This window comes from Ovis aries, chromosome 11 (assembly GCF_016772045.2).
Source record: "Ovis aries strain OAR_USU_Benz2616 breed Rambouillet chromosome 11, ARS-UI_Ramb_v3.0, whole genome shotgun sequence".
Taxonomy (NCBI): Eukaryota; Metazoa; Chordata; class Mammalia; order Artiodactyla; family Bovidae; genus Ovis; species Ovis aries.
The window spans coordinates 41,825,144-41,839,908 of NC_056064.1; the positions used below are offsets into that span (position 1 = coordinate 41,825,144).

Consider the following 14,765-nt stretch of genomic DNA (forward strand, 5'->3'; position numbering starts at 1 on the left):
CACAAAACGCGCTCAGCCCCCTGCACCCTGCCCACCCAGGCAGGCCATCTGCCATCACACGTTCTAAGGGGACATCTGGGCCTGGAGGAGGGGCCTGGCGGGACGGAGGGCTCACCTGGCTGAGCAGCCACGGGTGGTCCTGCAACAGGCGGGCCCAGTCTGTGTCAGGGGTGACCCGGGCGTACTTGAAGCGGTTCTGGATGGCCGAGGTGGTGCAGATGTACTTGTAGAGGAGTTCTTTGCCTGTCTGCTCAGAAATCGCCTTGGCCGACATGGCTACAGAAGGCCCTGCGCTACCTGTTGGGGAGAGAAGGGCTGGTCAGAGGGGGCGGGGAGATGGAGGCGCTATCTTCTCCAGCAGGACAGACCCCCACCCAGCTGCCCCAGAAGGAAGGATGGAAGGGAGATCTCAAACAGCACTGACCACAGAGAGAGCGGATTAGAAAATGATGGGTGAGGACAGAGGGTGGAGAAAAACAAAGGTGGCATTTACGTCCCCGGGGACTCATGGCCTCTACTCTCCAGGCAAACTAGTTCACCCAAGAGCACATTCACGAACATTCACCCTGGAGCAAAGAAAGCTGGATGGGGAGACCATGAATAGCAGGGATGTGACCCAAACCTGAGTGCCTGTCCCACCCGAGATGGGCACAAAGACCCTGAAATGCACCCTCTAGTTCTGTGACCTGCGGGGAACACAGTTAAATAGTGTAAGACTGGCCCTACCCCTCCTCCATGTCTGGTCTCCAACACACTCAGACTCACTCATTTTACACACTCACACACATCACCAGCCCGAAGGCTGGGTAAGCAAGTCTATTTAGCCTCACGCAGGACCAAGCCCCCCAGGAGTGAAAAGGAAGAGTTATGTCAAAGTCCATTTCTCCCAGGACACCAGACTCCCACCCAAGTTCAGAGCTGACACAGGGCGGGAAACTGTGACCTACAGTGCATCCCACCCACCCCGCTGAGTCATCCAGCTACTCATTTAGAGCAAAACAGAGTCCTCTCTGGGAACCACCCATACCGGTCACTTCTAACCGACCCAGAACTGGGGGAAGAGAGGCAGAAGCCATCCTGGGTCACATGTAGGTGAGCCCGGGGAGGTGCATGGAGATTGAGAGTCCTATTTCTTATTTTTATTTTTGGCCACACCACATGGCACGCAGGACCTTAGTTCCTCAACCAGAGATCAAACCCATGCCCTCCGCAGTGGAAGCACAGATTCTCAACCACTGGACCGCCAGGGAAGTTCCCACAGCCCTATTTCTTAGATGAGGAATAAAAGCTCAGAGGGGTTAAGGCAACTTGCCCAAGAAGCCTAATTAATACGCAGGGGTCCCGAGGCTTGAACTCAAACCCTCTCACTCCTGGTCCCCGGAAAATCCCACAGTCAGCCCGAGAGAAAAGACCACTTGTCCAGGAGCCAGGCCATTTCCCCCGTTCACCTCGTTCACCTCACAGAAGGGTCTGTGATGACAACTTCACCTTCCCTCCCTGTCACTTCGTCCTGACACACCCCTTCTCCCTTAGTGCCTGGAGCAATTTGGGAAGATAAAGGGTGGGGAGACAGGAAGGGCAAGGAAACTAAGTCATTCATGCCAAGAGTTTGGCCAGATCAGGAAGTCACTCCTGTCTCTCCAACAAAGATCCAGAATTGAGGTTGTTGAATTTACTGGGAGAGAAAAGCCAAGTGTAAATAAAGGAGGGTGGAGCTGAAGGGCTGGCTGCTTTACATATTCAGGAAGGTTGGTCTCTCCATTTCCAGCTCAGGGAAGGCCAGAGTTTCTGGGGCCACTCTGCACCTCCTTTCCAATTCGCCAGGCTGGGCTTCAGGTTCTAATCCTGGCTTGACTGGCTGGCTGAGCCTCCCAGCTATCCTCCAGCAAGGCACAAAGGGTGCATTCAGTCTGGTGTCTGGCCCAAAGGCGGGTAGCTGGGAAGGGGCTCAAAGGAAACGTTCCCGTTTCTCGCCTTCCCCTGGGATGACTTCCGGCTCCTTCTCAATATGAGTTTCCAAAGGAGACGCCTCAACCAGCCCCACTGCCCCATACCCCTCTATCCCCCACCCACTCCAGCTCCATTTCCCAACCTTCTTGACTCAGACCAGAAAAACTGGTCCTGAAATCAGATGGGTACATGCGCCCCTACCCTCTCCCAAACAGAGTGCAACCCAGGGCAGATCAAGCAGATAAAGGAGAGAGGAGCCGCTGACCACCCTCAGTGGTTAGGACACATCAGTTCAGTTCAGTTCAGTCGCTCACAAGCTAATCACAAATTCCAAGAGAAAGGGAGCCCCCCGCCCCCCGCCACCGCCCCCTCAACCCCGGCTAAGCCTCTCCAGCAGAGAGACACTCCCAGAACAACGACCGCCCCCCACCGGATACAAAGACCCAACTTTGGAAAGAACCTGGATGAGAAAAGGGACCTGCAACTGAAAAAAAAAAAAAAATCACAATTTCCATGAGCCTTGGTTCAGATCTCAAATTCAAGAACTCATCTCTGTCTGGTGCTCAGGAGAGGCATGGGAGAGCAGATAACAGGGGAATGGCACAGGATAGAAAAGCTTTGCCAGCTCACCAAAACACAGACTGGCCACCAGAGCACTTTGGCATAGATGGGGCAGGCCCTCTCAAGGCCAAGACAGAGAATTTATAGGATAGAGTAAAAAGACAGGGAAAGAATCTGGCCTCTGCATATTTACCAAGACAGAGTAAGAAGGCTCACAAAGCCAGGGAGTGGACTGGGTGGCAATAAATCACAAGTTTAATCATTCGGGGGAGTCTCTTGAGGGTAGTGGATCTTAACTTATTTGAGGTCTCAGACTCTTTTGAGCACCAGAAGAAAAGCCCCGAAAAATGTACACATACCCAGTTTTGCTTATCCCTTCAAGATGGTGACCTGTGACCATGATCTGACAGCCCAGAGACCCACAGCTAAGAACAGTGGCTCAAGCGACAAAAGCACTTAAAGTATAAACCTGTCCGGGCTGGGAACACAACACACACACACACACCCCACTGCGGAGTCTTGGGCTGCCTCCCCAGTAACTGAATAACTGTATGTGCTGTCAGACTGGTCAGAGATGGTTTCAGGGCAGAGCTAAGATCCTAGGGGTCCACTTTGGGGGTCCCAAGAACTGTTACCTAGGTAAATTTGGGGAAAATCACGACAGGGGACCTGAACACACACACACACACACACATTCTCTCAATGGAAAGGAGGGCCCTTCTGAGCTGAATGGGGTCTTTTCTGCAGACAGGATAAGTGAACCAGAATTGAGTTCATCCACAGCAGCCATGGAGGGCAGAAGTAGCCCACAGGGAGGGATGAATGAAAGGAGTCTGTTCCCCAGGACTGTACCCCTGGGACACAGCCAGCAGAGAGGAACCACTGGGGATGCTATGTAGGGTCTCTGTGAGAAGGATAAAGAGCACTTATTCTAAGGTTAGTATCCACAGGAGTGGTTTTGTTTCTTTTTTTTGGAAAGGCCAGGCAATCCCTGGAGTAAAGAGAGGGACAAAATTCTGAGGGTCCTCTACTGCAGCAAATATAGTGGAGAATGGGGGTGAAGACACCTACCACCCAGCTGAGCTCAAGAGCTGTTCCCATTATCATCTTCCAAGCTGTTTAAGAAGCTCTTTAAATATTAAAAGAAAAAAAGAAGCAGCAGCAACAGCTCTTTAAAAAGTGAAAACACCCCTCTGAGCAGCTGGGTCTACCAGCTGTCCTTCACCCATCATTTCAGAATTTCAGAAATCCAATGATCTGAGCTGGCTGAAACAGTGCAAAGTTAAAGGGTGGAGAGGGGTGGGCTGGTTGACCGAACAATGCTATGCACTGCTTCCCCGCCACCTCCCACCCCCCGCAAAATCCTCTTTCCAGGCAGACTCCGGAGGACCACCTAATGGTAGAACTCCTTTATCCGCCAAGGTTGGAAAGGGCAGCAGGCGCTGGGACTGGCCCTCTGCCAAGCCAGACAGGAGGGTGGCGGCAGCATCCTCCAGCCCCTGGAGGACCTTGTCTCGGCCAAGCTCGGCATCAACGCCAAGGGTGGGGAGAGAGACGGGCACCCCGACCATCTGTCGCTTAGCGGCTGGGCCTGACGGCACCCCCAGAGCGAGGAGGGTTCTCCCTGCGCCGTCCATCCAAGGATAGGTCCTCGTGGCGAGGCCTGGGGCGGCCCTGCCAATGTGATCCTCGGCGGCTGCGCGCCCTGCTCGCTCCTTCCACTTTGGCGCGGGGCTCAGTCGACTCTCCACAGAACTAAAAGGGAGGGCCTGAACCGACTGGTGAGGAGTAGGAGTGGGGAGACTAGCCACCGCTCTACCTCCTTTGACCGGCATCCGATGGCGGGGGTGGAAGGACCCAGATCGGGGCAAGAAGTGGCCACAGAAAGCCCGATGAGGCTCGGCGACTAGTCCCGGGGTGGGGATGAGGGGAGGCAGTTACGGGCGATGTAATACGGCGGAGGGAAGGCAAGCAACAACGGCGGCCAGCCTTGTGCAAACTCCGGGAACTAGAATGTGGAGGAGTTGGGGCGGGGGAGGGGAGGGCGACACGAGGCCACCGGCCGGGATCCCAGCGAAGGCTAACCTAAAACTAAGACCCCCAAAACTCCAAGCAGGTGCAGGGAGCGCGCGTGAGCCCCAAGCCGGCTTCGAGGGAGGCGGTTCCGGGTTGGGGGAGGGAAGCAGGAAGCTCCTGGACCAGGTGGGGTCCATCTCGCGAAAACAGCCGTCCGCCACTCACCTCTCGGAGTAAGTCTGTGCGCGGCGTTCAGGCTACAGGCCCCAAGTCACCGCCCACTGCTAGGAGCGCTCCAGCCTCCCGCAGTCGCCGGGGACCTGGCTTTTGTCCGGGCGCTGGCGGGCTTCTCCCCGCCCCCATCGGCACACAGCGCGAGCCGCCGTGCCATTGGCCACACGCACTCCCTAGCCTGAGCCCCAGAGCTCCTCCCAATTCGCTGGCTGATATAGCCCCGCCCCCCGAGGCCAGACCCCAGAGTTTGCTGGGACTTGTAGTCCCGCTGGTGCGTCTGTCCTGGACGGCTGGCGGGCACCGCCTCTCCGGAGCCTGCCGAGCCAGGGAGGGGTCGGGGGCGGGGCCTCTGGTGGGGAGATGGGCCGGGCTACGCAGGGAGGAGAACATACGAGGCTGGGGGCCATGGCCTGATCGCTTAGGAGGTGGGCCTAGAGCCGCTGCGATGGGGTGTTGGGGAGTGGGGGCTGGGGTGTTGGCCGAATGGGCTGTATCGCAGCCTTGGGGACCCAGAGTCTCCTTCCCATCTCGCTTTGGGAGAAACTGACGTCCGTATCCTGGCAGCTTGAAATCGGCCACATCGAACCCAGATGCTTAGACCTGCTTTTTGCAAGACTTGCTTGCCCATTTGCACGTGGACCCTCTTCCTGAAGCTGGTGGAGCGAGGCTGAGAGCAGAGACTAATAGATGAGACCTCCCACTGTAAGTGGGATAGGGCGGAGGACCGCGTGAGCAGGCGGGGCTGTAAGGGGTCAGTCACCACCTTGCGTCAGTCACCACCACTCATCCACTCACCTGGGCGCACAGAGCAGAGAATTCAGTGAGAGATTCTAGCGCAAGGCTGGGGCCATCTCTGCTGCTCGGGCTCCCCGCCCCGCCCCCACTATCTCACGCTTAGACCAGAGGAATGAATGAACTGCTGCCTTCCCCTTCTTCATTACCGGGGAAACAGTGCATTTTCCAAATCAAAATCTGGGACACCCGGTCTGACAGGTATTGGTGAACTTGTGGGACAGAATTTTTTAAATCAGACAGTCCTAGAAACCAAGACATAGATTTACTGCTGAGACATCCTGGAGCCTTCCTATGTCCATCCCAGTCCTCTGGGTCTCTGGAGCTGCTTCCTGATCCTAACAGCTGTCTAGCTCCAGGAAGGAGGATCATGCACTGAGCAGCTCAGGTGAAAGGGTCAGCGCAGTGTGCAAACAGACCACATGTCTGTGTTCCTGCCAGGCGCTGGGGTCACACCATAACAGTGTTGTTACCACATTGCTGTACACAAAAACCTCGCCAAATCCCTCTCCCCCGAGTCCAGTCACAGCCAAGAACAGGGAAGCTACACTTGTTGGCCATGCCTGAACAAAGTGATCCCTGATGATGTCAGTTTCTGGTCCAATCCCTCACAGGCATCTTTTTGAAACAGGATTTCCTCAGCTCCTCTCTCCTGTTGGTCATAGAGAGCCTTCCACTCCTACATGGAATGAATTCCACCTCTACTCAGAATCTCCCCAAATAGCACCCATCTTGGAGAAGGATCACCTCTCCAGAGCTAAAGAAAACACGTCTTGTGAAGGTACTCCTTTTCTGGCCTTAGCGGAAGCAACTCAGGATCTTTCTGGGCTAATGGGAAGACTGAAGTCAGGGAGAATCCACTGTGTAGCAATTATCCCCCTGGTTAGAGAGATACAACCATCCAAACAACAAGGTCCTACTGTATATCACAGGGAACTATATTCAATATCCTGTGATAAGCCATAATGGAAAAGACTGTAAAAAAAAAATAATACATATGTATAACAATCACTTTGTTGTAAGCAGAAATTAACACTTTGCAAATCAACCATACTTCAATAAAATAAAAAAAAAATTACACATCCAGAAACAGGCATTCAGACTGTAATAAACTTTGTACATCGATTTGACAATATTGAGAAAATTTTTAAATGCACATGTCCACAGCCCCAGCAGTTCCATTTCTAACAATTTATCCTTCAATATATTGCAGATGTATTTTCTGGCCTCTCTCCAGCACTTTCAGTAGGGCCTAGTATCCAGTCAATAGGCTTGCCAGGTGGTGTTAGTGGTAAAGAACCCTCTTGCCAAGGCAGGAGATGTAATAGATGCTAGCTCAATCCCTGGGTCAGGAAGATCCCCTGGAGTAGGGCATGGCAACCCACTCCAGTATTCTTGCCTGCAAAATCCCAAGGACAGAGAAGCCTGGCAGGCTACAGTCCATAGTGTCGCAAAGACCCAGACATGACTGAAGCAACTTAGCATGCATGCACCTAGTCAATAAGTATTTGCTGAGTGATTAAGTTCCCCATCTCAATGTTGCTGGACCCAGGTTTTGACTAATCCTGGACAGAACAACAAGAAAGTTACTATCCAAGGAGTGGGAGACGAGAGGTGCTGACCAGGGGATCCGTGAGCCAATCATGGAGGTTTTTCAGTTCCCTCAGTGGGCTCATTGCAGACCCCCAACACTCCCCAGACTCCCTCATTACCCCACCATGCCACCACAGAGGCTCCTCTGCCTCAAAGGAATCAATTTGGACCCCCTATTCTTACCTTTCTGTTCTCTGACTTCAAAGATTTAAACTCTTCTGATTTTCCTATTTGAATCACCTCCCTCCTCAGCTTGGCAGAGGACAGGTCCCTGTCCCTGGGTACTGTTGATGGCCTCAGGCTGCAACAGCTTGGAGCAAGGCTTGGGTTCCCAACCAGAGGTTGGGGTTGGGTCGCAGCAGTGAAAGAACCAGATCCTAGCCACTAGACCAGTGGTCAGTGACAAGGGCCCTGGCCCTTTGGATTTGCGAAAAGAATTTCCATGAATACAGAAAGTAGTGAAGCAAGTAAGTATTTATTAAGAGGAAAAAGAGTATAGTACGTGTTGGTAGGCATACCAGCAGACTCAGTGGAAGAGTCCCTGTGTTGCACCATTATGGCAGTTTAAATCACTTAAATGGGGCAATTCTTCCAGTTTTCCCTTGGCCAATCTTTTTTTTTTTTTGGCCAATCATTTTGATTTACCTGGTTCACAGTCCGTATTTGGTACATCTCAGTGTCCTTCCATGTGTGCACACATCTCTTAGCCAAGACGGATTCTACCACAAAGACTTATGGGTAGAGCATCCCTTGACATCACTCCTCCTTTGATTCCCAAGGATCCTTTCTGAGCACCTGTGGTCAGGGAGGTCTCCTGACTTCGGGAATGAGAAATACGTGGTCTGGGCAGGGCTCAGCCTCCTCCCTTAATTGTCCTGCTATTCTTGTATTAAAGTTTTGGTCCACAAGGAATGAATCTCCAATTGTTTTATGCTGGGGGCAGGGGGAGGAGGCATTTACCGCCTGCCTCACCATCTTTGTGCCTAGGCTTTGGGCATTCTCTCTCAGTTTCAGAAGCTTTAGTCTGGGGACTTCCTTGGTGGTTCAGTGGTTGAGAATCTGCCTTCCAATACAGGGGACTCGGTTTAGATCCTGGTAAACTAAAATTCCACATGCCACAAGGCAGCTAAGCCCGAACTAGAGAGGCCCACGCTTGGCAACTACTAAGCCTGCACTCTCTGGAACCCATAACAAGAGAAGCCCTGGCACCCCAACTAGAAAAGCCCCCATGCCACAGCGAAGACCCAGGACAGCCAAAAACAAAAACAAAAAGAGAGAAGCTTTAGACTGCCTAATGACTCCTCCCTGGATTTTAATCCATTTTAGCTAATATTTATTGAGCACCTACTATGGGAAACCCAGTTCCCTACCACCGCTTCAGGTGAAGAGGAGGGAAAGATAATCCTCTCCAGTGCATCTCCCCATTGGCTGATGTACCTCAAGACTCAGCTGTGTGCCTGTTCATTATGCCATCCCCTGTGCCTCACAGGGAGCTAGGCACATATTAGGCACTCACTGTATGCATGACTGAATATCAGCTGGATTGAATATGTGAATGAAGGGAAGGAATCGTAGGGGAACAGTAGGGGGGAGGAAGGAGAAGATGCAGCCAGGAGGAGGGTCTATGAGAGCCTGGGGTTCTAAACCCACTTCTATCACGCGACAGCCATGGGTCTCTGACCACAGAAACCCGTCATTCTCCTCCCTCTGGAGAACCAGACGGAGTTCTCACTCCTGCAACACTCATTTTTTTCCCCACAACAGTTGGAACCAAGGGCGAATGTGCTCTGGGGAAGTGCCCCAGGGAGGGTCCACCAGAGCCAGCATCTGTGCTCAGGAAATATTTCCCAGCCAGACCAACTGATTCGTGGCTGGCCTCTTTCTAGTCATCCTCAAATTTACCACCCTCTGTGTGCTTAGTTGCTCAGTTGTATCCTACTCTTTTTGACCCCATGGACTGTAGCCCACCAGGCTCCTCTGTTCATGGGATTCTCCAGGCAAGAATACTGGAGTGGGTTGCCATGCCCTCCTCCAGGGGATCTTCCCAACCCAGGGATCAAACCCAGGTCTCCCACATTGCAGGCAGATTCTTTACAGTCTGAGCCACCAGGGAAGCCGTCACCCTGTCTAAAAAACTGCTGCCACTTCCTCCCTACCAAGTGTTTTTCTGTGACATTCCCTCTTCTTTCAGGAAACTTTCCCCTAAGAAGGCAGTTGACCACTTCCTTTTCCAAGACAGAACCTGTGCAACTTCTCCCTAACAGATTACTCACCTTCAGCCTTTACTTACCATGTTTTGCCTTATCTCTGAGCGGATTCATCATTTTTCCCTCTTGTCTCTCTTTGTCATGTTCTGTTTTGGGGATGTAAAGGGTAGGTAGAAGCAGAGGTCATGATGTACAGATAAGAGATGTCAAGTTCCATCAGGGCCACAGTCTCTACCCTGACACCAATCTTTTTTTTTTTTTTTAATTTGTTTATTTGGCTGTGCTGGGTCTTAGTTGTGGCACACTGGATCTTCGATCTTCATTGTGGCATTTGGGATCTAGTTCCCTGACCAGGGATTGAACCCAAGCTCCCTGCATGGGGAGTGCAGAGTCTTAGCCACTGGACTACCAGGGAAATCCCACCACCAATCTTAAGAGACATCCTGGGATGTTGGGAGGCCTCATCTAAAGCATGGGTTGTGTTCACCGCTTTCCCTCTCAACATAGGTGTTGCCTCAAGGATGCACAGCCCCCAAGTGCTATGTATTCAAGGCTCCTTGATGACAGAACCAAAAGAGACCTCAGAAGAACCCTAGTCCAGTTCGCTAATGTTACAAAGGAAGTACAGGGAGAATTGAGGTCCAAAGAGGTGACCGTATTGCAGACAGGTGTCCTTATTATAGATGGGAGGGCAGATTGATGCAACTAGTTTGGAAACCATTTAACATTATCTTATTAAGTTGAAGAGTCATATACACGAAGACCCTGCAGCTCCACTCCTGTGAATGTATCTCGTAAACATATGTGCCAGGACACATATACAATATTGTCCAAAAACGAGACAGAGCCCAGATGTCCTTCAACACCTGGCTGGCTGGATGGTAGTGTATTCATACTACAGGAAGCTTGACAGCAGGAGGAATGAATGAACTACACACAGCTACACACAGCAACATGAATGAATCGCATAACAGAATATTAAGCAAAAGAAAGTGGAACAACAACAAAAAAACACAGTTATAGTAAGATTCAAATCACATGGAACCCTGGAGAAGGAAGTGGACTCCAGTGTTTTTGCCTGGGAAATCCCATGGCCAGAGGAGCCTGACGAGGTACAGTCCATGGAATGAGTTGGACACGACTGAGTGACTGAGCACACACATAGCACACAATATAAGGACCAGCTTTTGCTTTTAACCAGTTCTACCACTCCTTTGGAAAGTCATTTCTGACAATGTCTTTAAGTTTGAATTTATTGCTATGAGTTGAGTATTTACTAAAGGTCTCTTTTTTTGTTGCCTTTGCTAGAGACTTATTACTCTGGGTAGACATTTTGAATAATCACATAGAGTTAAAATAAGAAAAACTAAATTGTATTATTTGGAAGGGATACATAGTTGGAAAAACTGCAAAAAAAAAAAAAAAGGCATGGAAATGATTACTGCTTAAAAAAAAAGAAGAAGAAGGATAGTCCTTCTTCCATTCAGTGAGTACTTACTGAACTGCAAAATGCCAGGTACTGTTCTGAGCACTGGAGCAACAGCAAGCGAATGGAACAAACAAAAATGCTCACCCTGTGGCGCTCACATTTTATCAGGGGAAGCAGCAATAAACAATCCATAAAATAAACAGAGAAGTTATAATAGTATCTTGAAAAGTGGGGCTATGGGAAAAAGAAAACAAATAAACAAAAAACAGAGGATAAAGAATTCCCAAATCAGGGAAGGATAAATTAGGAGACTGAGATTAACATATACACACTACTGTATATAAAATAGATAACCAACAAGGACCTACTGTTTAGCACAGGGAACTCTACCCAGTATTTTGTAATAACCTATAAGGGAAGAGAATCTGAAGAAGTGTGTGTGTGTGTGTGTGTGTGTGTGTGTATGTATAACTAAATTTCTGTGCTGTATACCTGAAACCAGCATGATGTTTTAAACCAACCATACTTCCATACAAATATTAATTAAAAAATAAGTAAATGAATAAAGAATTTCCTCATCAGAGGTTGAGGGCAAGTAGGTTACAGTATTAAATAGGGTGGTTAGGCTTTGCCTCGTTGCAAAGGAGAGATTTGAACGAATACACAAAGGAGGAGAAAGAGTCAGTTAAGTAGTGGGGAGGAAGCCTTCCAGGCCAATCCAGGTTGACTGGGGCTGAGAGAACAGGCAGCATGAAGGTCCTGAGGAAGGAGTCTAGCAGGGGTCTTCCCGTGCAAGGAACAGTGAGGAGGCCAGGTGGCTGGAGCTCAGGGCATGATGGGGAGAGTAGCTTTTACTCTGAATGAAATAGGGGACCACTGTAGGGTTTTACACAGAGTGACATGATCTGACATATTTTATAACTCTTGGGTTTTTGTGGGGTGCTGTGCTGAGTCTTCATCGGGGTGCACGGGCTTCTCTTGCAGTGCACAGGCTTAGTTGCTCCAAGGCATGTGGGATCTTAGTTTCCAGACCAAGGATCAAACCCGCATCCCCTGTATTGGTAGGTGGATTCTGAACCACTGGACCACCAAAGAAGTCTCATCAGAGCTATTTTAGAAGGAATATTCTGACACCAGCGTTGAGAAGAAAGAGGGCAAGGATAGAATGTGGAGACCTTGTTTACAAGGATCTTGATTAATCCAAGAAAGAGACCATGGGGCTCCAGCCATGGTAGTAACTGGAAAGATGGTGGTTACCTGTGCAGGGGGTGGCCGTGCAGGGGTGCAGCTTTGGTTGGGGAGGGGTCTCACAGGGAGCCCTTGGTTGACAATATGTTTTTCGACCTACCTGGGTGATGTTTATATAGGCGTTCATTTTATAATTATTTATTAAATTGCACTTATGTGTTTTATTAATGTTTCTGGTGTTGCTATTGTTCAGTTGCTCAGTCGTGTCTGACTCTGTGACTCCGCGGTATCTATATTCTAATTCACAATAAAATAAGAAATAAAGAAGTAACCTAAGGAGATCAGCTAGTAAATGGCTGGGACAGATTGGGATCCAATTCCAGTGACTTTTACTCTACCAATCCAATCCAAAGCATGGGGCCCAGCTCAACTTACCTATATTCTGGTGTTGTAGCTTAGGGCAAACCCTGTCACCTTTCCCAGGTCCTGTGTTTCATCTGGGAAACCAGGCAGATACTCTGCTTCCTCCCTTCTTCAGATGCTGTGAAGATCACAAAGTGTTTCGTAAGCTGCCAAAAAGCACACATTACTGTTATTATTTTATTGGATTTTTAAAAGCATCTCTATTGATATAATTGAAGTATGATGAAATTTACACATTTAAGGTACACAGTTTGATGAGTCTTAACACATGCATGCATGATGAAAATGTTACCACAATTAAGATCATACACATAGGGAATTCCCTGGCCGTCCAATGGTTACAAATCTGCCCTCTCACTGCCAGGGGCCTGAGTTCAATCCCTGATCAAGAAACTAAGATCCCAAGAGCTGGGTGGCATAGCCAAAAAAAAAAAAAAAAGATAATACACACATCCTACATCTCCCAAAGTTTCCTTCTACTCTTTTGTAAGCAATCCCTCCCTGTCCTAACTCTGTGTTCCCAGGATACATCATTTTTCTTTTGGGCAATAAAGATTATGTTTGCATTTTCTGAAATTCTATATAAATGGAATCATATAGTCTTTTTTGTATGAACTGTTTTGTTCAGCATAGTTTCTTTGAGATTTATCCATATTATGCATGTATCAATATTTCTTTCCTTTTTACAGCTAAGTAGTATTCCATCACGAAGATAAACTATGATTTATCCATTCACCAGTTGATTGGAAATGTTTCCACTTTGGGGCTATTACAGATAAAACTACTATGGATGTTCTCATACAGCTTTGATTTCTCTTGGGTAAATTCTTAGGAGCAGACTGGCTGGGTCATATGGTAAGTGTGTTGAACTTTTTTAAGAAGCTGCCAAACCATTTTCCACAGAGGTTAAACCATTTTACATTCTCACCAGCAGTGTATGAGAATTCTGGTGGCTTACCGTCTTCATCAACACCTGGGAAACTCAGTCTTTTTTCACTTTAGCTATTCTAGTAAAGTGTGTATCGGTGTCTACTTGCGGGGCTTATTTTGTATTTTCCTAATGACTAAAGACAGTGGAGCATGTTTCATATTCTAATTGACCATCCATATATCTTCTCTGATGATATAACTATTACAATCTTTTGCTCACTTTTTATTTGCCTTGTTATATGGAGTTGTAAGAGCTCTTTATTTATTGTGCATACAAATTCTTTGTCAGATAGATGTTTTGCAAATATTTTGTCCCAGTCTGTGGCTTGCCTTTTAATTTTTTTAACTTTGTTGTTTTTTAAAAATATATAATTTTATTTATTTATTCTTGGCTATGCTGGGTCTCGGTTGTTTTACGGTGGCTTTTCTCTGATTGCCACGAACGGAGGCTGCCCTCCAGTTGTCAGTTGCGGTGCACAGGCTTTTCACTGCAGTGACCTCTCTTGTAGCAGAACACGGGCTCTAGGGAATGCAGGCTTCATTAGTGTGGCACGTGGGTTCAATAGTTGCAGCTGCCAGGCTGTAGATCATAATGAGCTCAGCAGTTGCGGCTGGAGGGCCTAGTTGCTCCTGGGCAGTTGGGATCTTCCCAGACCAGGGATCAAACTTATGTCTTCAACATTGGCAGGTGGATTCTTTACCTCTGAGCCACCAGGGAAGGCCCAATAATATTGTTTTGAAGAACAAAGAATTTTCACTTTGATGACATCAAATTTGTTTTTCGCTTTTCACTCTATTACATTCACCTATTTTTCTGGTTTTATAATTCTACCTCTTACATTTAAATCTTTTGAGTTAATCTGTCTGTATCGTCAGATTTTTGTTTGTTTTGGCATAGTGAAAGTCGGTAAGTCACGTCTGACTTTTTGAGATCCCATGGACTGAAGCCTGCCAGGCTCCCCTGTCCATGGACTTCTGGAATGCGTTGCCATTTCCTTCTCCAGGGGATCTTCGCGACCCAGGGATCGAACTCAGGTCTCCTGCATTGCAGGCAGATTCTTGACCGTATGGAGCCACCAAGAGGCTCACTCTTGAGGGTGGTACACATGCACAAATACTTGCCACGAATGCCTTATCCCTATTTGGAATTATGCCCCCAATCTTTTCCCTATCTTCAGGGCTGTACTTTTTTTTTTTTCCTGACTGTGGCTTCTGAATGCGAAGCAACTCCGGGAAGAACCGATGGAGCGTGCAACTGCCAACACTACAAGTCGCAAAGAGGCCTCCTTGAAGCGAATAGCCACGCGCTCGTCGTGGTCCAAGCAGTTCGCGGCTTCCTAGGCACCAGCTACACAGGCGGCGGTTGCGACCCGGACTCCGCCCCGCGCTCGAGCCGGGGGTGGGGGATGGGGGCCGGAAGTAATTTACGTCTCCCGGTTGCT

General features: G+C 48.9%; 1 protein-coding gene across 9 annotated transcripts in view; it reads right to left on the minus strand.

Annotated features, from left to right (window-relative positions):
• Window positions 1-4,941, minus strand: part of ACLY (ATP citrate lyase) — a 42,371-nt gene extending 37,430 nt beyond the window's left edge. For 6 of the 9 annotated variants that reach the window (XM_027973960.2, XM_060394711.1, XM_027973959.2 and 3 more), the window contains exons 1-2: window positions 4,753-4,834; window positions 116-297 (exon numbers count right to left, since the gene is read on the minus strand). In XM_027973960.2, coding sequence (XP_027829761.1) covers window positions 116-274 — 159 coding nt within the window. In that variant the 5' untranslated portion in view covers window positions 275-297; window positions 4,753-4,834. 9 annotated transcript variants of the gene reach the window in all.
• Window positions 4,942-14,765: the final 9,824 nt, after the last annotated feature.